General features: G+C 52.8%; 1 protein-coding gene across 1 annotated transcript; it reads left to right on the forward strand.

Moving 5' to 3' along the window:
- The first annotated feature begins 1,835 nt into the window (after window positions 1–1,835).
- OXTR (oxytocin receptor) lies at window positions 1,836–21,535 on the forward strand. The gene is given in 3 exon segments (NM_001198659.1): window positions 1,836–1,860; window positions 2,356–3,357; window positions 21,288–21,535. Coding segments are annotated over 2 exon segments (1,155 nt in total). The 5' UTR covers window positions 1,836–1,860; window positions 2,356–2,450.
- The last annotated feature ends 257 nt before the right edge of the window (window positions 21,536–21,792 follow it).

Here is a 21,792-nt window from a genome sequence, read left to right on the forward strand (position 1 = left end):
GAAGTTTCAAACCTGTCAATCAGAAACCCCCTGATCAGCACTAGGGACTATCTGCTTAGTAGGCCCCTGCCATTCCCTGTAGGGAAAGTAACCTGGCAATAATCAGTCACTCTGTTGCTGAGCATGACTTGCGTGTTCTGGGGCTTCCTTCTGCCTCTAAAAATCTTTCATTTTTGAAGCTCCTTGGAGCTCCTTTTTATCTAGTAGATGGGATACTGCTCGATTCATGAATTGCTGAATAAAGCCAGTGAGATCTTTAAATTTTATTCATTTGAATTTTAACAATATTATGATGCAACTCCCAAGGGCAAGAAAAAGACAACTTCCAACTCTTCCCAATGTTGTCAGAATTCCCAGGCGTACCCTGAGACGTTCACTCAACTAGAACCCTGGGACCCGGACCGAGTGATGGTCTGTCCCTAGGATGTCCTGGCACAGGGCTGTAATTGTCGACTCAGGAAACGCAGTCCTTGGCTAACTCAATTCTCTCCACATAATTAAAAAAGGGAGAAAGGAAATGTCAGGAGGAAGAATGCATTTAAATTTTAAACAGCCTTGTTCATTTTTGAATCCTCACTTTTTTTTTTTTCTGGTTTAATTCTTGGCCTCTGTGAATCACTAAAAAATAAAAAATAAATAGCCCTGATTTTAGGATAGAAAAGGAGTTAGGAGTCAGAAGCAGCTGTCTTTAACATTTCATCTTCCTTTGGCATCATGTAGGATTTTAATTTCCAAGCACGCAAAGAGGCAGAAATGGCTTCTGGCCACAGACGAACAGAATCACTTTAAAATGAAGATGGATTTTTTTTGTTCTTTCTTGTCTTTTCTTGAGATCTTTCCCTAAAACTACCTAAAGAATAGGCCTCTGCCAGTGCTGGTTAGAACAGAAGGCATTTCTCATCCCTCCGGAATGGGAATAGGCACAAAAGTACTCCAAAGCAAGCATTTACTTGAATTCACTGCTAAATCCAGTTTATCAAGCTCCTGGGAGGGAAGAATAGACTCTGAAATTGACCTGATATTTGGGAAACGTCAGTTAAATGCTTTTGCAACTTCATCACCCTCTTCTCAGGGGGGAAAACACCGCTATTCAAGCCTCCCACTTGCCCGAGAGTGGAGCTTCTAAACCAAGAAAGGAAGAAACCAAGCGGGTTATTTACGAGCTCCTTCCCTCTCGCAGCTTCAAGCCGCCGTGAGTGAAATAAGGCTGCTGGTTAGGCTCTGGGGCGAACGTCCAGGCTGGCCCGGGTCTGGGGGTCGCGGGGCGGGCCCTCGGCGCCTCCCAGTGGCCCCGTGGGGCGGTGCAGGCCGGGCCCCGGGCTGCAGAGAAGCGCGCCCCAGCAGACCGCGCCGCATCCCGCCGCCGCCGGCCGCGCTCCCCGCTCGCCTCCTGTCCCCATCCAGGGGCCGGGTTAGCAGCGGGCGAGGGATTGCAGCCGAGGCCTCCCCCCCATAGGGTCAGCCCGGGTGCCGCCGGCAGCCATCCCAACCCGGGCCGGGACCGCGCGAGGCTTTGGAGCTGTCCGCGGCGGCGCAGCTTCCCCAGGGAGCCAACTTCGGGCGAGCTCGAGGAGCGGGTGCAGGTAGCTGGGTCTCGCGCACCGGCAGGCGGGCTGGCGGGGGCCGGTGGAGCCGCTGGACCCCGAGTGCGGGGGTGAGGCACGCTCCGGGTCAGGATGCACAGCCCGTAACTGTCGAGGGCCGGGACCGCGTGGGCTTCCAGGGGCCGCTGGGCTGCGGAGGATCCCCACGGGAGGGGTCCCCGGGAGCGGCAGCTGGGCGCCCTGGGGCTAGGAGGAACCGCGGGGTTGGGGTGGCGATGCCCCCGCGAGGGGATGGCCAACGTCCTAGAGATCGGAGGTTGAGGGGGATGGTGCTGAGCGGGGGATTCCCAAGCAAGTGGCTGTTTGGGGCAATCGCCGGGGGAAGGAACCCGAGTAAGGACCGATGGCTGTTGGGGCGTCTTGCGGAAGACCGACGTGCCGAGGCTCGGAGGGGGGCAGGCGGGTCGCCAGTTTCGGGATCTCCGGCTGAGGGGGCCTGATCAGGAGGCCCGGTCCCGGGGCGGGGGGGAGTGTTCCATTGGAATCCGCCCCCTCCCTCGGTGCAGGTGCCCCAGCATCTTAGGGAGGGAGCTGTCAGTCTGGTAGATTCCGGGGGCTCGGAGGAGATACCCCCAACGGGGATTTCGGGGGGGGGGCGCGGCTGAACAGCCTGAACAGCACCCCCGGGAGGCGACGGCGCCCCTAGTCCCAAAGAACTTGGGGTTCCTGGGGCGGGGACACCTGTACCGCGCGCGCGCCTCGGGAGGTGAGCGCTCGGTCTTCTCACGGCCGCGCTCTGGATCCGTTCCAGGTCGGGACCAGCAGATCGGCCGCCTCGGAGTCTCCGGGAGCGGACCCCCCGCCGCGCCGCCTCCTCCGAAGGGCTTGGGGGCCGGGGGCGCGGCCATGGAGCGCGCGCTGGCGGCCAACTGGAGCGCGGAGGCGGGCAACGGCAGCGAGGCGGCCCCGGCGGCGCAGGGCAACCGCACGGCCGGGCCCCCGCAGCGCAACGAGGCCCTGGCGCGCGTGGAGGTGGCCGTGCTGTGCCTCATCCTCTTCCTGGCGCTGAGCGGCAACGCGTGCGTGCTCCTGGCGCTGCGCACCACGCGCCACAAGCACTCGCGCCTCTTCTTCTTCATGAAGCACCTGAGCATAGCCGACCTGGTGGTGGCGGTGTTCCAGGTGCTGCCGCAGCTGCTGTGGGACATCACCTTCCGCTTCTACGGGCCCGACCTGCTGTGCCGCCTGGTCAAGTACCTGCAGGTGGTGGGCATGTTCGCCTCCACCTACCTGCTGCTGCTCATGTCCCTGGACCGCTGCCTGGCCATCTGCCAGCCGCTGAGGGCGCTGCGCCGCCGCGCGGACCGCCTGGCCGTGCTCGCCACGTGGCTGGGCTGCCTGGTGGCCAGCGCGCCGCAGGTGCACATCTTCTCGCTGCGCGAGGTGGCCGACGGCGTCTTCGACTGCTGGGCCGTCTTCATCCAGCCCTGGGGGCCCAAGGCCTACGTCACGTGGATCACGCTCTCCGTCTACATCGTGCCCGTCATCGTGCTCGCCGCCTGCTACGGCCTCATCAGCTTCAAAATTTGGCAGAACCTGCGACTCAAGACGGCGGCGGCGGCGGCCGCGGAGGGGCGGGAGGGCGCGGGGCGCGCGGCCCTGGCTCGGGTCAGCAGCGTCAAGCTCATCTCCAAGGCCAAGATCCGCACCGTGAAGATGACCTTCATTATCGTGCTGGCCTTCATCGTGTGCTGGACGCCGTTCTTCTTCGTGCAGATGTGGAGCGTCTGGGACGCCGATGCGCCCAAGGAAGGTAGCGAGCGGGGCGGGGACCTCGGAGGAGGGAGCAGGAGGGCGGGGGTGGGGGCACGGGGGTCCTCGTCCTGCCTGCGCTGCACCGACCGCGCTCTGGGGATCCCGAGCGGCTGGGTGGGGCGTGGGGGGAGTGGGTTTGGGAATCCTGCAGAGCTGGGGGTGAGTCGGGGCTCCATGGGTCCATTGGCCCAGGGACTTGGGGCTTAGCTTCCCTGAGCCTTGACTTCATCTTCTGTAAAATGGCACAATGAGGAAAGCATCTCACCAGGCAGTAGGGGAGTGAGAGGAGGAGATGGCGCCCGCACGTCCTTAGGTAGCACAGTCCTTGCGCTCCTTGTGGGGCATAACCTGGTTAGTGAGTGGTGGGAGAAACTTTCCAACCCGGGTACAAGCTCAAGCTCCCACCCCTCTACGTGTACTCAGTGTTGAAGTTCCCTTTTAAGTTCAAGTCGGCCCCGAACACTCCGGGCCTGGTTTGGATGCGGGCAGCAGCAGGTGGGCTGTTTGATTTGTCCAGCTCCTTCCGGGCGGAGGACATACAGGGCAGGGCCTCCTGGGGATGTAGGGTCCAGTCCCTGAAGCCCTCGCCTGTTGGAGGTGGTGAGTCTTGTAAGGTAGAAAGGTGAGTGCCACAGGGGGCAAGTGGGGAGAGGGGTGTTGGGGGGTGCCCAGGGCCAGAGATCTTGCTTGTGTTGCTTGTGCTGGAGGATGGGAAGGGGTGGGTGGAAAAAGGGAGGGAGCCCCTACACAAAAATTTCAATTTGACCTGGGAGGCTGGGTGATTTCTGTAGGGAAGGAATGTGCTCTCCTCATGGGAGGACTGGGGAGGTCTGGGCTGAGGGTGGCCTGTGTGGGGAAGACCAGGGGAAGAGAGAGGGAATGGGATGGTCTGTGGGGTGGGAGCTTGGGGGGAGCAGAGAGTGTCGTGGGTCCCGGGGCTTGTGGCCAGCCCTGGGCTGCCGTAAGCTTCAGGCAGCTCAGCCTTCATCACACACAATTCCAGTAGCTCCACACCTTTTTGTTTGGGGGTAAGCACATAGCACTGCACTGGGATGCAGGCGACTCTAATGCTTATAAGGGTAGATCAGGGGGTTTACTTTTACCCTTTTTGCAGAAATGCCCCATTTCTAGATGTGATCACTCCTGTTCCCAAAGGTCTAAAATACAACCATGCCTTGGAAGCTGAAATCTCCCTTCATTCAGCCGGATAACTTTGCTTTGCTCTCTTCCAGAAACCACAGAGTCCTGGCTTTACCCAGCCCTCCCTATTAACCTAGCGTTTTTTCTTAGTGGCCAGGGCAATTATCCTTTCAGTTCAGCACTCACTGATCACCTGGGGTGCAGCGGACTGGGGTAGTGTGGGGGGAGGACTGCTGTGCAGACCCAGCAAAGCCAGCCTGGTTCCATGGTGCAGCCTCTGGTCACATCTTTTTTTTTTTTTTTTTTTTTTTAATTTTTATTTATTTATGATAGTCACAGAGAGAGAGAGAGAGAGGCAGAGACACAGGCAGAGGGAGAAGCAGGCTCCATGCACTGGGAGCCCGATGTGGGATTCGATCCTGGGTCTCCAGAATCGCGCCCTGGGCCAAAGGCAGGCGCCAAACCGCTGCGCCACCCAGGGATCCCCCTCTGGTCACATCTTGTGGAAAGGGTTCAGGGGTCCAGCGTGGGGAAGGTGCTTGCTCCTGGTCATACAACCAATTGGAGACAGACTAGAGCTGGGGGTTCCTGCTCCCACCCCAGCTGTTTCCTCCTGTGCCAAGCTTCTGATGAAGGACACAGAGCTAGGGAGTTGGGTTGGGCATAAGTCAGCAGTGGGTATTTCTAATTAAGGCATCAGGCTACACCAATTTTCTGGGTGGAAAATACCAGACCCAGGGCTTGAGGAGTTCAAACACCAGTCCTTGAGGAAATGAGACCGATCCTGAGTAGATACTGGGGAGACATACTGGGGAGCCCTCCCTCTAGCCCTTACTAGTGTGGGACTTTGGGTGAGGGGTCGGTCCCCTTCTCTCCTTTGACCATTAGCATCTTGCTTTTAGAATAAGGACATTTCAGTGTTCAGTGCATTTTTTCAGCAGATACTCTGATTCTTCTGTCTTTCCCTCCCCTGGCCTCTCCCATTCACTTTTCCCCCTCCTTCTTTCCCCCACCCCCTCTTCACAGGACTCTCTTGTCCACCCCCCTCACCTGCTCTCCTTTTCCAGTTTTCCTCCCTAAAGAATGAGAGTATATGGTCAACACATATCATCATCGAGTGAGGTATAGATCTTTCCTACACTTTTATTACTTTTTCTTTCTTTCCTACACTTTAAAAGGCCACCAGAAAAAAAAAAAAAATAAAAGGCCACCAGACAATCCACGTCTCTGTCTTGAAAATACAGGAAGAGAGAGAGTGAGAGAGCGCCTCCAGCTAGAGTGGGGACCAGAGGCCTTTTAGGTGCACAGGGTCCCCTGAGGATTTCCCCGGTGGGCCTTCAGTACGGCCAGGCTCCTGCTCTCAGGCTCCAGGAGCAGGGAGAGAAACAGATTCTAAGAACCTCAGGTCTTCCATCTGTTCCTCTGCTTCTTTCCCAGCTCAGAGGAAAGGGTGGGTGCCACATGGAAAGCCCAGGTCCCCCTTGTCCTCCTCAGCACTCTGTCCTGAGTGCTCTGAGAAGGGAACAGATGCAGCCAGCAGGGGATTCATGATGCTGCTGCTGCTGCCAGTGGCAGGCACCCAGTCCCCGTGTGACAGGCCTATCAAGCCCTGAGGATTCGGGCTCTGGTCACCAGCCCAGCCAAGTGATGCCTCGGCCTCAGGGCTGCAGTGAGGGTCTGAGTGGACGTGGGCTCTGGGCCCAATTGGCATGAATTGGGATAATTGCAAGTAGCAGGCTGGACCATAGAAATAATGGTGTTTACGGTCACTTTGGAGATACGACTCCGCCTGGAGGCCATTGGCAAGTGGTAAAGAATAAAACAAATAGACTTGAGCTACTCAAGAGATTGGTCAGCACTGTGGAAGGAATGCACAGCCCTCACTTTCCAGGAGGAAGGGCATTTAGAAGCGATGCAAACTATCCAGATCAGGGCCCCTTGCTCCGCTCATCTCCTGGGGAGTGGAGACTGGAAGTTCAGGACTCACTTTGAGAGCAGCCTGACGTTCTTCAGGGAAGCCTGGTGGTGGAGGGTGGGTATAGATAGAGGTGAAGGGAATGGGGCAAATGTGGGATCTGTTCCTGCCAGTAGCCTCATCATGAAAGCCTCCGAGGGAGTGAGAAGCTCCTTACCACTGGCTACAGATCATGGGCTACCAGCGCAGCTGGAGAAGTCATGCTTGCCTTGGCAGCTGGCCTCCAGGCCCTTCGCAGTCCTCAAAGTCCCTGCCTCCATTGGGGTTTGTGTGCTCTGGCATTCTCTCCAAACCCAGGTGCTCCTTTCACACCTGTCTCCTTTGATGGACTTCTTTCCCTCCTACATCTTAGTTCACACTGAGTGCTGTCTTTACAGGACAAGCTCACCTTGTCCAAAAGTCATAAGAGGTTGGCCACAAAGATTTGGGTACTGTGGGGATCCCTGGGTGGCGCAGCGGTTTGGCGCCTGCCTTTGGCCCAGGGCGCGATCCTGGAGACCCGGGATCGAATCCCACATCGGGCTCCCGGTGCATGGAGCCTGCTTCTCCCTCTGCCTGTGTCTCTGCCTCTCTCTCTCTCTCTGTGACTATCATAAATAAATAAAAATTTAAAAAAAAAAAAAAAAGATTTGGGTACTGTGGCAAGGCAAAGTAGATACAAGGAAACTTGGATGAAGGGGAGAAAAGGATAGGAAAATTATAATATAATAATAGTAATAATAATAAAGGCTCTGTGTGTAGAGGTGAGCCACAGAAGGCTTCCTTTTTCTAAGAGCCAAAGCAAAGAAGAAAACTCTCAATTTCAATATTTCCATTGTTTAGAAGCAGAAACAGTGAGAGGAGAGAAAAGGAAGAGGAGCAGCATGGTAATAATTGAGCTCCTCCCCACCCAAAGCAACCACCTGCTGTTGGAGCCCTGCTTTAGAGAGGCTGGGGAGACTGCAGGAGGAAGGGTGAGACCAGACACCCACGGCAGGTTTGGACCAGCCCCCTATGTATCCTTCACAAGCACTTTCTGTTCCTAGAGGAGAAGCTTTTGAATTAAAAAACAAACAAACAAACAAAACAATCTCACACTTCATAGATGAGCCCTGTGCATCTTTCAGAATAGTCACCTTTTCTCTCAAACCCACTGATTTCCACGGGAGCAAGAAGATGCCCAGAGAACAGGGTGGGGACCTCCACTGCGTAGAGACTGCACAAGGACCAAGGGACCTGTTTGATGGACCAGGACAGGGGGCAGACCCTGTGGAACTGCATCGTTTGTGCAGGGAAAGAACCACGTGGTTGGCCTGTGTTTGGAGCTCGCTCTGCCTTTTTCTCCTGTGTGTCCTTGAGCAAGCTGTTAGACCTCTCTGGGCCTCCACTTCCTTCTCTGTATAATCAAGGAAGGGAAGCCTGCTTTTGGGGCTGTTATGAGAGTGACATAGTGCACCTTGTGGCACTTGGGGGCCATGTGATCTTCTCCTCCTCTTCCCCCATCCTACTTGTTACAAGTTTTGTTTGCATTCTTGAGATTGAGTCTGAGAATCTTGGCAGGTATTCCTGAGGGAGGAGATGGGTGTATTTCTCCTGAGAGCCGGGGCGGAGGAGGATAAGGGTGGAAACAGAGCGTGTCCAGGGAGGTTGGTATGTGAAGGAAACTTGTTAAGGCTGGACTGTGAGCTTTGTCACAGCAGGGACACTTTCTGTCAGGAAGGTGTGGGTCCAATGCCTGGCATAGGGCTGGACACTCATCGGGAGCTCAGCCTGTGGTGGTTGCACAAATATGAGGGATATGGGAGGAGAAAGGTACTGGAGACGGCCGGGATGGGTGTGTGGTATTGGACTCCAGAGAAATAAGGCTCTTCTAAGCAGCGCTCCAACCCTGGAACTGGCTGCCTGGGGAAGAAGTGAGCACCCCCGTCACTTGGAGGCAACCAAATATCTGACAGGAGTGTTGTACTAGGAGAAAGGTGGACATGCACAGGGGGCCTGGCTTTAAGTGTCTCTCTGTCTGAAAATGAACTTCCCAGCTCCTCCCTTTCTCTGGGGCCCTCTGGTCCCTCCGGCGTAGCCTATCCACCTCACCTTCTCAGGGATGTCGTGCCCCAGTTTTGGGTGGGCTGGGCACCTAGGAGAGCCTGCTTTTCAGGTGACCCACTGATAGTGGGGGAGGGAGGGCAGGAGGAGATTGATTGGACAGATCATTCTCTGTCTTGAAGAGCTCTTAAACTTGGCCCTTCTGGGTATAAATTGCAATTAGATGGACAGTTAACAACCACGCTCTTGTCATGAGGCAGTTGTGAGTTATGTTCTTGGCTGATGCTAATGTCAATGCTCTCCCTTCGGGTTTCTGTCCCAGATGACTTCACTGTTTTCCCCCAGAGGTTTGATTAATCACAGCAAAGAAACAAAACAAAACAAAACAAAACAAAACAAAACAAAACAAAACTCTGTTGGGTGAGGCGTTGCTGCACACGCTTTCCATCTACTGGATATTTGAGGGGGTTGGGAAAAGCTGTGGGGGGCTGTGTGTCAAGAGGTCAGCTGCTGGAGCAGGCCTGCCCCCAGCTGGAGGGCCTCTCTGGAGAGGCTGGGCTGGCTGATCAGCTGCTGGAGGGCTTGGCCCACCAGACGACCCCACCGCTTTGTGCCCTAGCAACTGTTGGAAGCAGAGGGAACCCCACAGGGCTCACCCCTAAGGGCAGGGCCTGGGGCCTGCTGGGGGCTGAACTGTGCTCCTCCAGACCCCATTGCATCAGTCCCAGGGGGCAGCTCTGGGCAGTGGTGAGAGTCCCCCTCAGAGACCTGGTCTTGTCGTCTCTGTGATTTGGGGCCCATCTCTGTGTGATCTCTGGGCCTCTGTCACTCCCATATGAAACGGTGGGGGTGGAACATGACACCCTCTCTGGGCATCTGCTTTGGTGACATAAGGAGTTAGAGTAGTTGGTAACAGTAGCCACCACTTGTTGAGTACCCAGCCCCACGTCTCATCCTCACCTGCACGTGGCAAGGTAAGGGGGGCTTTGACCCCCAAACCGAGGCTCAGAGAGGCAAGACCTGCTCCATGTCCTCTTACACCAAAGACTGCCCCACTGCAGGGCCCCTCCTTGTGGGGCCAGCATTTGCACGGTGGTCCACCACGCTTGGCCTTGGGATCTCCCGTAGAGAGTTGATTCCTGGCCTGGCCCCAGAGCCCTGCTCTCTCTTTGTGGCCTCACCATCCCTACACTTCTGGGCTCTCTTTGCCAACACACACACACACACACACACACACACACACACGCATGGACACACATGCACACACCCAGCTGCCTGTCCCCTCATGGCACCACCTTCTCACACTCCGGTTCAAAGCCTGCGCTTCTCAACGCCCCCCCCCACCCCCCCGCCCCACGCTCCCTGAGGAGCCCTCCATCTCAGCCGGACCACACCTCTGTGGGGCCACTTTCCTTTGCATCAGCAGCTTTCTGGTTGAGAGCAGAGTGTCTGGACTTGGGCACTACTGGCGTTCGAGGCCAGATGACCTGTGTTGGGAGGGCGGCCGCCCAGGGCACTGTGAGACGTTTAGCAGCATCCCTGGCCCTACCCACTGAATATGGCTGGCACCTTCCCCTCAGTTGTGACCACCAAAAGTGTATCCAGACAATTCTGAAAGTCCCCTAAGGGGCAGTCATCCCTGGATGAGAAGCGCTGGTTCCCACCCACTGTGTAGGTGTGGCCCAAGCTAACATCTGTCGAACAAGGGCACCCACCCTCGTCACCTCTGCCCCAGGCTCTGGCCAGTCTGCCTCGTGTACCTCCAGCCAGGCCTGACGACTTGCCAGTTCCCACAGGGTCCTTTTGCTTTGCACCCATGGTGATTCTGTTCCCACCACAGGCATGCCCACTCTAGGCTCTTCTCTGGAGACCCATCCTTCAAAGGCCAAATCCAAGTGCGGGTGCTTTGTGGCACTGTTCTAGGACGTGCCATTTACCTCATGGGCTGTGAGCATGATGCTCCCAGGAGCCGGGCAGGACACAGCTTGAACAGCTGGACATGGCAGCCTCAGCCAGCGTTCCCTTTCATGAAACCCCCAGTTCCCCCCAGTTAGGGGTCTCCTCCCTCTGCAGGCCAATGCATTCATTCTATAGTCATTACTACCTCCCAGGGGTCCTGTCCCCACAACCTCTGCTTTGATACCTCAGTTCTCCAGTGAGGAGAGTTTGCATGGAGCCATCCTCAGTCCCTCACTCCGGAACCCCAACCGTGGGATTTACGTAAACATGAGACAGTCAGGCCAAGGTGGGTTACAGAGCTCTGGGAGCAACAGCCCATTTTCTGTCTGGCTGCCGTCAGGCTCTTCGGTCCTGATATGTAGCACAATGGAGCAGCAGCAGTGACCTTGGGCAGTTGACAAACCTGCCTGGAGCCCAGTTTTCTGGAATTAAGATAGGGTTTAGGCGTGTGCAGGATGGGCTGTGGCTGCCAGTAGCACAGTGCCTGGCACATAGTAAGTGCTCAATCAATGTCTGCTTTAAAAAGCAGAGCAATTCCAAGACTCTCAGGTCCTGGGCTGGGTCGGTGCAGTTGGGTGGGAGCTGCTGTGAGCTCAGGAGCACCGCTCCTCTTAGCAGAGGGGCTGCAGTTGCAGGAGAGGACTGGTAGCAAGCCTGTGGGTACTTCGAACCAGTGTTAAGAGGTAAAGAGAGGGGGCGCCTGGGTGGCTCAGTCAGTTAGGTGTCTGCCTTCATTTCAGATCTTGAGCCCCACGTCGGGGTCCCCACTCACGGGGAGTCTGTTTCTTCCTATTCCTCTCCCTATTTGCGCTCTCTCTAATTCTCTCTCCAATAAATAAAATTAAAAAAAAAAAAAGGTAAAGAGAATCTAAAGCCTTACCTGGAGGAGGCAGCAGGAGGGGTGGTAGGAAGGTTCTAGTTCTGGGTTTTAGAAATCTCGGGGACCCTTGCATAAGGGGTGGGTAGGAAGGGGGTGTAATCAGGCCTTCGAGAGTCCCAGCCCCTCCTTCCTGCCATCCTGATTCCTGGCCACGGAGGGGCATCCTCTGCCAGAGTCTGCCGTCCTGCTCTGCAGGGAGCTGGCACTTCCTGCCTGTTGCCAGATGCTCCAGTACCACGGGCCTCTGCCCTCTGTGGCCCACACCTCACCCCATAATGATCACTCTTGCTTATTCCATTTCTCTCCACCAGAACTTGGTATCTGAGTGTGAGCCTGGTTTTCCTAGAGGGAATTGCATCAGAGTCCACTCACAGTGGTAGAGCCACCTCCTATTGTCAAGCAGGGAGATGGCCCTTTTGCCTGTCAGCCTGCCAGCGGCAGTTATATCAGGACTTCCTGTCTGCTAATTTCATGCTTCAGTTCAGTCCCTTATAGAATTTTTCCTATTTTCCATACATGACACGCAGTCCCCAGCCACAAGTCTGAAAACCTAAGTAATGACAACATGGAGGGATGATGAAGGAGAGAGGTCTTTACTATCGATATTTGTCACCCCCAGGTGTCACCCTCAGGAGGCATTAGTTGATTCTGTCTCCCTGGAGGAAAAAAATCAAGAGGGTTTCAGAGAGGAAGCAACATTTGAAAAGGGTTTCCAAGGATGAGTAGGAGCTGTCTGTGCAAAGTAGCACATCCCATGTTGAGATCATCCAGCAGTTACTTTATTATTATCTTTCTCCCTCCTGGAGGGATACTTTTAAAACTGCACTGAGCACACAAATCACCTGGGGGGATTTTGTTAAAATGCAGATTCTAGGGACGCCCTGGGTGGCTCAGTGGTTGAGCATCTGCCTTTGGCTCAGGGCGTGATCCCGGGGTCCTGGGATCGAGTCCTGCATTGGGCTCCCCGCGGGGAGCCTGCATCTCCCTCTGCCTGTGTCTCTGCCTCTTTCTGCATCTCTTGTGAATAAATAAATAAATAAAATCTTTTTTTAAAAATGCAGTTTCTGATTAAGGAGGTCTGGGAGGGAGCCCAAGAGTCTGCATTTTTACCAAGCATCCAGGTGATGCCTCTGCAGGTGGCCTGTTGACTACATACTGAGTAGGAGGTCTTTTATAGTTTACCTCTTTTTAAAAGTTTTTTTTTTTATTTTTTAAGATTTTATTTATTTATTCATGAGAGACACACACACACAGAAGGGCGGCGCTAAACCGCTGAGCCACCCAGGCTGCCCTATAGTTTACCTCTTTTATCAAAATGGCTGAAGTTGGCTGCAGGGCCTGTCATTCCCTGCAGAGTAGAGAAGGGCTGGTTGTTTTCCAAAAGGCCCCAGCTCTTCTGCATCTAGAATGTGGTCGGTTTTATTCTTTACATCCAGCCCAGTGAGCCCAGATTTGGGCAGGACATACTAGAAGCTCACCTAAAGCTCTGTAGCCCACAAATTTGGCTCTGAATCCTGGCTTTATGATACATGGGGCCATCAGACATCTGTGAATTTTTAAACAATTCCAATGTTGTAAAATGGTGGTCTTTTCAAAGAAGGCACTCTGTGATACATACTAGTATTCGATCTTTATATAAGTGCACTTTCAAAAAGTCATTAAACAAAAAGTCTTCTGTAGACTATAGTTTTCAAATTCTTACACAGCCCCTATAGGAATAAGGTACTTAGACCCAAATTCCCAATCCCCTGGTAGGGGGTTCTTGAACCGAGCAATTGGTTTCTGGAGTGAGGGCCTCTTCCAAAAGTTAATAGGCTTGATTCGATTCAGATGAGAGATGTTAGCTAAGCCATAGGTCTTTGAAGTGTATGTGAAATGCATTGGTTGCCTCAGGCACGACGTAGCTGAGAGGCCGTGGCCGGCTGCCCTGCCCGTCAGCTGTTCGGGCTAATTTGGGCCTGGGTGACACGGTGGAGGGGGTGCCGGGAAATCCGGACATGGGAGTTCTTGGGGCCTGAGTAAAGCCAGGCTCGTAGGCGGGTGGAACGCTTTGGGGCATGCCGTCCTCGTCCTCAAGTGGCCCTCTGCCCCCCACCCCTCCATGAATCACAGCGCTGAGTGGAAATACCGACTTGGTCCTGTCTCCTGGGGGTGACACTTGCCCAGCAGGGGATTTGGCTTTGGGCGGGTGGCCATATCTGCTCACATCTCTTGCTTGGAGCCTAGGAGATCTTGAAGATCAACCCTTGAAGATCTTGAAGACCGTGGTCCCCAGCCTTGGGCCCACCAGCCTATTCCCCAGTGCTGCACCTCTTTAATAGAGTGCCTGTCTTTTTTTTTTTTTTTTTTTTTTAAGATTTTATGTATTTATTCATGAGAGTCAGAGAGAGAGAGAGAGAGAGGCAGAGGCAGAAACAGGCTCCATGCAGGAGCCCGATGCGGGACTTGATCCCGAGACTCCAGGATCATGCCCTGGGCCATAGGCAGGCGCCAAACCGCTGAGCCACCCAGGGATCCCCCGAGTGCCCGTCTTATACGTCTGTTTCTCCCTCGAGGGCAGGTCCCCAGGGCTGGTGCTGTGGTAGCGGGCCCAGGGCATGAAAGGATGCTGGAATATCTGACCTCCTCTTCCTCTTCCTCCGAGAAAAGCCCTAAGCTGGTGGCCATGCAGGTGTGAGGACCAGTCCCTGGACCAGTGCCTCCCACCAGCCCTCACTTTTTGGCAAGGACCAGAGAGAGCAGTTTGCACCACTCAGGGCTCTGTGCTGGGGAGGGATGTTATTTTTATGGGGAGCACAGGGTGGAATAGATAGGGTCCCAGCAGAGACCCTGAAATCCTGCTCTCCATAGGTTGTGGCCACCTTCCCTTTTGGGTTTCTTAGTCACTGGCTGGGAAAGCTTTTCCAAATGGACCATCAGGAGTTCCTTTGGGGGTCACATCATCCAACCCCAGGGCTTTGATTTTTTTTAAGATTTTATTTATTTATTCATGAGAGACACACACAGAGAGGCAGAGACACAGGCAGAGGGAGAAGCAGGCTGCACGCAGGGGGCCCGACGTGGGACTGCATCCGAGGACCCTAGGATCACAACCTGAACCTGAAGGCAGACGCTCAACCACTGAGCCACCCAGGCGTCCCGGTTTTGTTTTTGTTTTTTTCTTTTTTAAATCTTGGAAGTCATGGAAAAAGGGGCAAAAGACAATTTCTTTAGTAGACTTGGGATCAGGAGCCTCCAAACTTTGGGCTCTAAAAAATGATGCAGTCGGTCATATCTCATATCTGTGAATAATGATACCAATCACGTGAGTAAACACTGCCATTCACAAAGCCCTTTTCACTTTTTCCTCCCAGTTTTCTCAGAGTCCTTGCAAGAGTCACCTCCAATTCACAGATAAGGATGTTAAGGCTCATAGGGTAGATGTGGCTCAGAGAAGGGTTAGGTGGAGGATTCAGACCCCAAGGGTTTGTATCTGAATCCCATGTCCCTGGTTCCTCCCTCCCATCTTTGGGGCGCCCCTGGGGCCCCTCTCTGCCATCCTCCTGGCCCAGAGGAGGTGCGGGCTGCAGACCACACCTTTGGAGGTATCCGTGGATTCTGACTTCCAGCTCCTCCTTTAATGAGTTCTGACTTCATTGCTCTGCTTCGTCCAAAGTGTGGGCAGGGACCAGTGTTGGAGCTTGGTCCAGGGACGGCCCTTCAGAGAAGGAAGCCTCAATTAAGGCAAAGGGGGTGGACCTTTGTACGTTTGCATGGACTGGTCATCGGATGTAGGCTGCTCCTGGGACAGGGTGTTCCTCTCTGGCCAAAGGCAGTGCCCTGAAAGGAACTCGGCGAGGAGCCTCACTGGCCAGCTCCCTGGCAGCTGGGGAATGAGCCCCTGGGTCCTAAGGCGGGACCTGGGATCCGGGCACCAGGGCATCCGCTGAGAACCTGCAAGACCCAACTGGAGGCAGCACCACTGAGTCACCTTTTTAATCAGTGCCTCACCAGCAGCTACCCCGTGGGCAGTGTGTTTTGAAAGAAGACAGTCCTGGGGCAACCGGGTGGCTCAGTCGGTCGAGTGGCTGACTCTTGATTTCGGCTCAGGTCCTGATCTCAGGGTCGTGAGATCGAGTCCTGCGTCAGGCTCTGCGCTCAGCAGGGAGCCTGCTTGAGATTTCTCCCCCTCCATCTCCCTGTACCTGGCCCCCCTGCTCACCCCCACCCCGCTTTCAAATCAATTAATTAAAAAAAAGGAAGAAAGAAGACAGTCCCCACGGTAAGGATTTCAGTATAGAAGAACCCCCAGAGGGCGGCATGACCCAAAGGCTGGAGCCAGAAGGCAGTGAGCAGCGAGGAGAGGGCAGAGACAGCAGCTTTCCCCAGCTGCGGATGTTTGAACAGATCTTGGCACTGGAATCTACAGGGCAGGATCTGGCATTCCCAGGACCCCAAGCAAGACGGAATAAGGCAAGAGCATTCTCTATCGCTAGTCCATTGTTTTAGGACACCTTTGACTTTGCGGAGTCCAGAAGCCCTCCCTGAAGATGCCCATTATTTCAGTCTGTTTAAATCCGTCAGGAAATCACAAGCTAGCTGAATAGGGCAGATAAGCTTGTTGGTGACACTGTGGTGCGGGCCTTTAGAGCCAGGAAACGAATCTACGCATGAGCTGACCTTCTTGGCCCCGCAGTCTAGCCCGAGAGCTACGCCGGACAGGCACTGCCATGTGGCAGTGCAGCTTCCAGAAGCTCAGCCTATGGGCCCTGTGTCCTGTGCCCCACCCTGGGCTATCTCAGATTCCAAGACACAGCCCAGCCCCGGGAGCAGCCTCTCCCCATTGTTTTGCGCAGGTTGTTATCCTTACTGGGCTGGGCGTGTACACGTCATGGTGTAGTGACAATAGCACTGGCTAAGTTTATGAAGTTTTTACTTTTATTGAGCACCAGGAATCATGATGAGTACTTGGCGTCCTGTCTAATGGACCTGGGGAGTGATTCTGGAAAGAAGTTCTTTTTATTACTCCCATTTCACAGATGGAGACACTGAGGTTAAGAGAGGTTAGGTGACTCCTCACCCTAGAACACACAGGTGCAAAGTGACAGAGCCAGGATTTGTGCCGTGCCTGGGTAACTTGAAAGCAAAGCCACCACCCAGTTCGTCTCGTGGTAGCATGTGGAGAAGTGGGCTGGGCTTGCTCTGTGGGTTTCCCCCTGACCTTCTGAGCCCCTCTCAATGGTTTTTAACATCTGACCTCCTACAGGCATCAGGGATTGGCTAATGTCCTGTAAAGGCCCAGGCAGTAATTGTTTGAGGCTTGTGGGTACAAGGTCTCAGTAGCGGGTACTCAGCTTTGTCCTTTTTGTACAGAAGCTGCCATAGACGAGGTATGATTGAATGGGTGTGGGCTGTGTTCCAGTAGAACTTTATTTAGAAAAATAAGCATCAGGTGGGAGCTGGCCCCCATAGGCCAAGCTATGTATTTTGCTGGTCCCTGGTCTAGAACAGGGGTCATTTCTGACAGGAATGAATGGTGGGGATCTGAAAGGAGGTAGTGTGTTTCCCATCCTAGATGTACTTAGATTATAAAAGAGCATCACTGGGAACAGCCAGTACCTAGTCTCCATGGACAATCATGTCTGTGTGGAAGAAAGGGTAGTTGCTCTCTGTCCTTCAAATCATAGCAGAAGAGCCATTGCCTGGCAAGCCTGTGTCTTTGCTTTGGGACTGAGAGGATTCATTAACTGGTACCAACCTGACATGTGTGAATGCTGATCTCGTTCGAAAAGGATTGACCTCATTAATTTCAGGTAGGAACACACAGGGGAACTTGTGTGTCCCTGGGGAAGTCACTTCCCTTCTGAGCTTCTGTCTCCTCACAGATAAAATGGGGATGAGGGGATCCCTGGGTGGCTCAGTGGTTTAGCGCCGCCTTCAGCCCAGGGTGTGATCCTGGAGTCCCAGGATCGAGTCCCACATCGGGATCCCTGCACAGAGCCTGCTTCTCCCTCTGCCTGTGCCTCTGCCTCTCTCTCTCTCTCTCTCTCTCTGTGTCTCTCATGAATAAATAAATAAAATCTTAAAAAAAATGGGGATGAGTCTGCTTTAAAAACCACAGGGTAGGGACACCTGGGTGGCTCAGAGGTTAAGTATCTGCCTTCAGCTCAGGGAGTGATCCTGGAGTCCCAGGATCGAGTCCCGCATCAGGCTCCCTGCAGGGAGCCTGCTTCTCTCTCTGCCTATGTCTCTGCCTCTCTCTCTCTATGTCTCTTATGAATAAGTAAATAAAATATTAAAACAAAAACAAAACCACAGGGTCCTGTGCAAGCTTGAGCGGTGATTTCAATGGTCAGCATTTTCATGTGCTTTCTTGAAAACGACACTGTGAATCGTGAGGACGATATGTTCCATGCTTTGTTCTGTTCCTGTTCTTCTGCAGCCTTGTGAAGCCTTTCTAGCCACCAGAAAGGGCAGCAGTGTGGTCTAAACAGGGTTCAGCAAGTGCAAAGAGCTGGTGAGGTGCAATCAATCATCTGCTCAGAAATAGTCAATGGCTCCCCGTTGTATATAGATTAAATCTCAGCCTGGATTCAAGATCCTCCTCAGCCTGGCTCTTTGCCGTTTCTTTTCTCGTGAAACTCTCCTACTCCATCTCTGGCAGCCCCTGAAAGTTCTTGGACATCCTCACTGGTGTGCCTTCGTTTCTATTGCTTCCTTCCTTTGAGATGTCCTCTCCAGTTTTTGATCCCCAGATAGCTGTCCTCCCTGCTGATGGTTGCATTTCCACCACGGGGGACGCATGGCCCTTGGATGCCTAGGATATTGCCAAATTTTTAAAAGTCCGGTTGTACCCTTAGCATTTGGTAGCCTGACTGGAGCAGGTTCAGCTTAGGGTGATGCATCCCCCAAGGAGCCGAGCCAGGTCGTCCTTCCGGTCTGCGGCCACCAGGTGGGGGCAGAGGCGCTGGCGCTGCTCCCGACTCCTCCCACTCAGGCTGGCCTCCTGGAGGTAGGAAATCTCCCCTGGCTCCTCAGCCTTTTTTTGCTGCTGATGTTTCTGCATGTTTTTTTTTTTTTGTTTTGTTTTGTTTTGTTTTGTTTTGTTTTTGATAGGTTAAGTAAGTTAAATGATCCAAACGTAAAGTCAGGCAATAGCTTAAGAGAAAAGATATGATTTTAACTACATGCAGTTAGGTGAAAGGTGATGCCTTCCTGTCCAAGTGTGAACTTCATTCCTACTATGTCCTTCTACTTTGTTTCATATCCTTAAACACCTTCATTCTTGCCCATGTGTCTGATACCTTACTCCTCAATGCCCTGTTAAAATTTTAACTTTTTATGTGTTGATTTTGCCTCCTTTATTTTACACATTTAATTACAATTTTGAGGACTTTCTGGGTTTTTTTTAGTCTTGGTGATTTCTCAGAAAAAAATTTCTACATTTTTTTAAAAAGATTTTGTTTATTTATTCATGAGAGACACACACACACACACAGAGGCAGAGACACAGGCAGAGAGAGGCAGGCTCCATGCAGGGAGCCTGACGTGGGACTTGATCCCGGGTCTCCAGGATCACACCCTGGGCTGAAGGTAGCCCTAAACTGCTGAGCCACCCAGGCTGCTTGAATTGCTACATTTAAATTCATCTTCTTAGCCATCCAAATCATATATATATATATATTTTTTTTTCTTCTCTTCTATAGAAAGTGAGTAGAACAGGCCTTTTTTTTTCCCCTCCAGTTTCCCACTTTCCTATTTTTTTTTAAAAAAAGATTTTATTTATTTATTTCATGAGAGAGGCAGAGACATAGGCAGAGGGAGACGCAGGCTCCTTGTGGGAAGTTCGATGTGAGACTCAATTCCCACATCCCGGGATCATGCCCTGGGCCAAAGGCAGATGCTCAACCACTGAGACACCCAGGCGTCCCTCCACTCTCTTGTTCTTTACTATTTTAGTTCAAGGATTAGATGCTCCTCCTTTGCTTTCCTAAATATTCTCTTTTGCAAGACTTTTGGTTTTATCCATTGTGGTTTGCTTTTGTGCCAGTAGGTGCACCAAATAATTAGACCAGTGGTTCTCACACTTCTGTGTGTGTCAGAACCCTCTGGATGGCTGTTTACAACACACTGGTGAACCTCACCCCCAGGGGTCTGGTCCAGTAGGTCTAGGGCAGGGCCTGAGAATTTACATTTCTAACAAGTCCCCAGGTGATCCAAGGATCCCACTTTGAGAACCAAACGTTTGTCTTGCAAACCAACATCGTTCTCCCTTTGGTGCTTGGTGACTTTACTGACAAATATCTCCATGCCTTCATCTGTGGTGGCTTCTAGATCTTGTGGCTCCACTGTCCCTGTGAAAAATCCTTTCTTGGATTTAGCTCTTGAATTCTGGAGTTATTTGTTAATTTTTAAGTTTTTATTTGTTAATTTAAGTAATCTCTGCACCCGATGTTGGGCTCAAAAATCAAGTCACATGCCACTCCAAGCCAGCCAGACACCCCAGAATTCTGGAGTTATTTTTTGAAAACTTTTTGTAGACAAGACCAAAGACTAGAAGATTTTTCAAGCCTTCTTGCAGGTGCCTTCACTCATAAGGATGTGGCTGAGAGCAGCTGTCTCGGGTACATTGTTTTCCTTGCGGATTTTTAGAGGGATTCCTCATTCTCTTCCATGGTAGGAGATGGCTACAGTTGGTCAGATTGAAGTCCATTGCAAGGAACTTAGATTTTTTTCCCTCCTTCTGAAACCCGGAGGTATATAGAATTAGGAGTTTTTCTTTGCTTGCTTGCTTTTTTTTTTTTTTTAAAGTAAGGTTGACACCCAGTGTGAGGCTTGAACTCATGACACCACGATCAAGAGTCATGTGCTCTACCGACTGAGCCAGCCAGGCACCCCAGGATTTGAAATTTTTCTTTCCTTTTGAAGCTTGAACTCGTGACAAGCAAAGTCTTGAAGTTGATCTTTAATTTTGCCTGAAACACAATAAATGCTCAGTGTAATAGCTTTTGCACGGTTCCTCAAATAATTTCAAGGTAAACTTTTTTTTTCCTGTGTAAGTCTTATTTGTCGTGCTCTTGAAGCAGTGCTCTTAGGGGTACAGAACTGTCAGTGTTCTCAACTGCGAAAATAGCAGCTCTTTCTTGCCACCGTGCCTTTTCCTGTGCAATTCCTTCTGCCTCGAGCACCCTTCCTCCCTCTCTGCCTGGAAAACTCATAAGCATCCTTCAGGGATCAACTCAAATGCCGGTGTCTGTGGGGCTGGCCATGATTTGCTCAGATTTGCACTCCTCCTTGGTGTTCCCTACCCCACGGTGCCCGCACAGTGCCCACCTCATGGAGCTACTCATTTTATTTTTGTGTCCCTGGTGCCTTGCCGGGTGTGTGGCACACAGTCACGATAGCAGCCACCATGTACTGAGCACTTACCGAGTGCCAGGCATTTTTAAAAAAATCCTTGCAGTATTCTCGTGAGGTTTGGATAGCCTTGTTATCCCTGCTGAAAGATTAGCAAACAGCAGTCTCTTGGGGAACTAAAGTAATTTGTTGCTGGCAGAACTAGGCTACAAACCAGGCCTGGCAGCTTCCGGACTCTGTGCTCTTGGGCACTCCAAGGCATAGGCACTGGATCCTTGCTGAGTGAGTTATGAATGAACAGGTGGCCGGGACGAGTGCAGCCCCTGCTGATGGAAGCTCTCGGCGGGTATGCTTTTGATGACAGACGGGATGGGGAGCATTCTAGGGCTAGGCTGAGCCTGGCAAGGCTGGGAGGTGGGCGGGGGGGGGGCGGGGGCAGGCTGAGTGCACGCCCAGAGCCACAATATGGAAGGCAGACAGACTTTGTCTCTCTAGTTCTCCATCTTGTGACTCAGCCCCTGGTACCTGGGAAAGGCCATTCTCAGGAAATGAGGGTGACTCCTCCAGTAGTGATGGCCTGTTCTCCTTTCTCCTTGCACCCCTACCCTCCCTTCAGCCTCGGCTTTCATCATAGCCATGCTCCTGGCCAGCCTCAACAGCTGCTGTAACCCTTGGATCTACATGCTCTTCACGGGCCACCTCTTCCATGAACTTGTACAGCGCTTCCTCTGCTGCTCCTCCAGCTACCTGAAGGGGAACCGTCCAGGGGAGACCAGCGTCAGCAAAAAGAGCAACTCATCCACCTTTGTCCTGAGCCACCACAGCTCCAGCCAGAGGAGTTCCTCGCAGCCATCCACAGTGTGACCAGGCTGGGCCAGGACTGCCTCCAAGGGCTTAGGTTGTGCCAACCTAGACAGTCCGCCCCTTGGTGGCTGTGTGCATGTGTGTGTGTATAAGGTACCTTTCAGTTTGCACTCTTCTGCACCTTGGGGTAGCTTGAGTGGGATAAAATCCTGACCCGGGTAGGAAAATAGTCTCCATGGTAGAAGATGATGGGGGACTCAGCCATCAGACAACCCCTGGATCTCCTCTGGCGTCCTATAGATGTTTATTTACCCTGC

Source organism: Canis lupus, chromosome 20 (assembly GCF_011100685.1).
Source record: "Canis lupus familiaris isolate Mischka breed German Shepherd chromosome 20, alternate assembly UU_Cfam_GSD_1.0, whole genome shotgun sequence".
Lineage (NCBI taxonomy): Eukaryota > Metazoa > Chordata > Mammalia > Carnivora > Canidae > Canis > Canis lupus.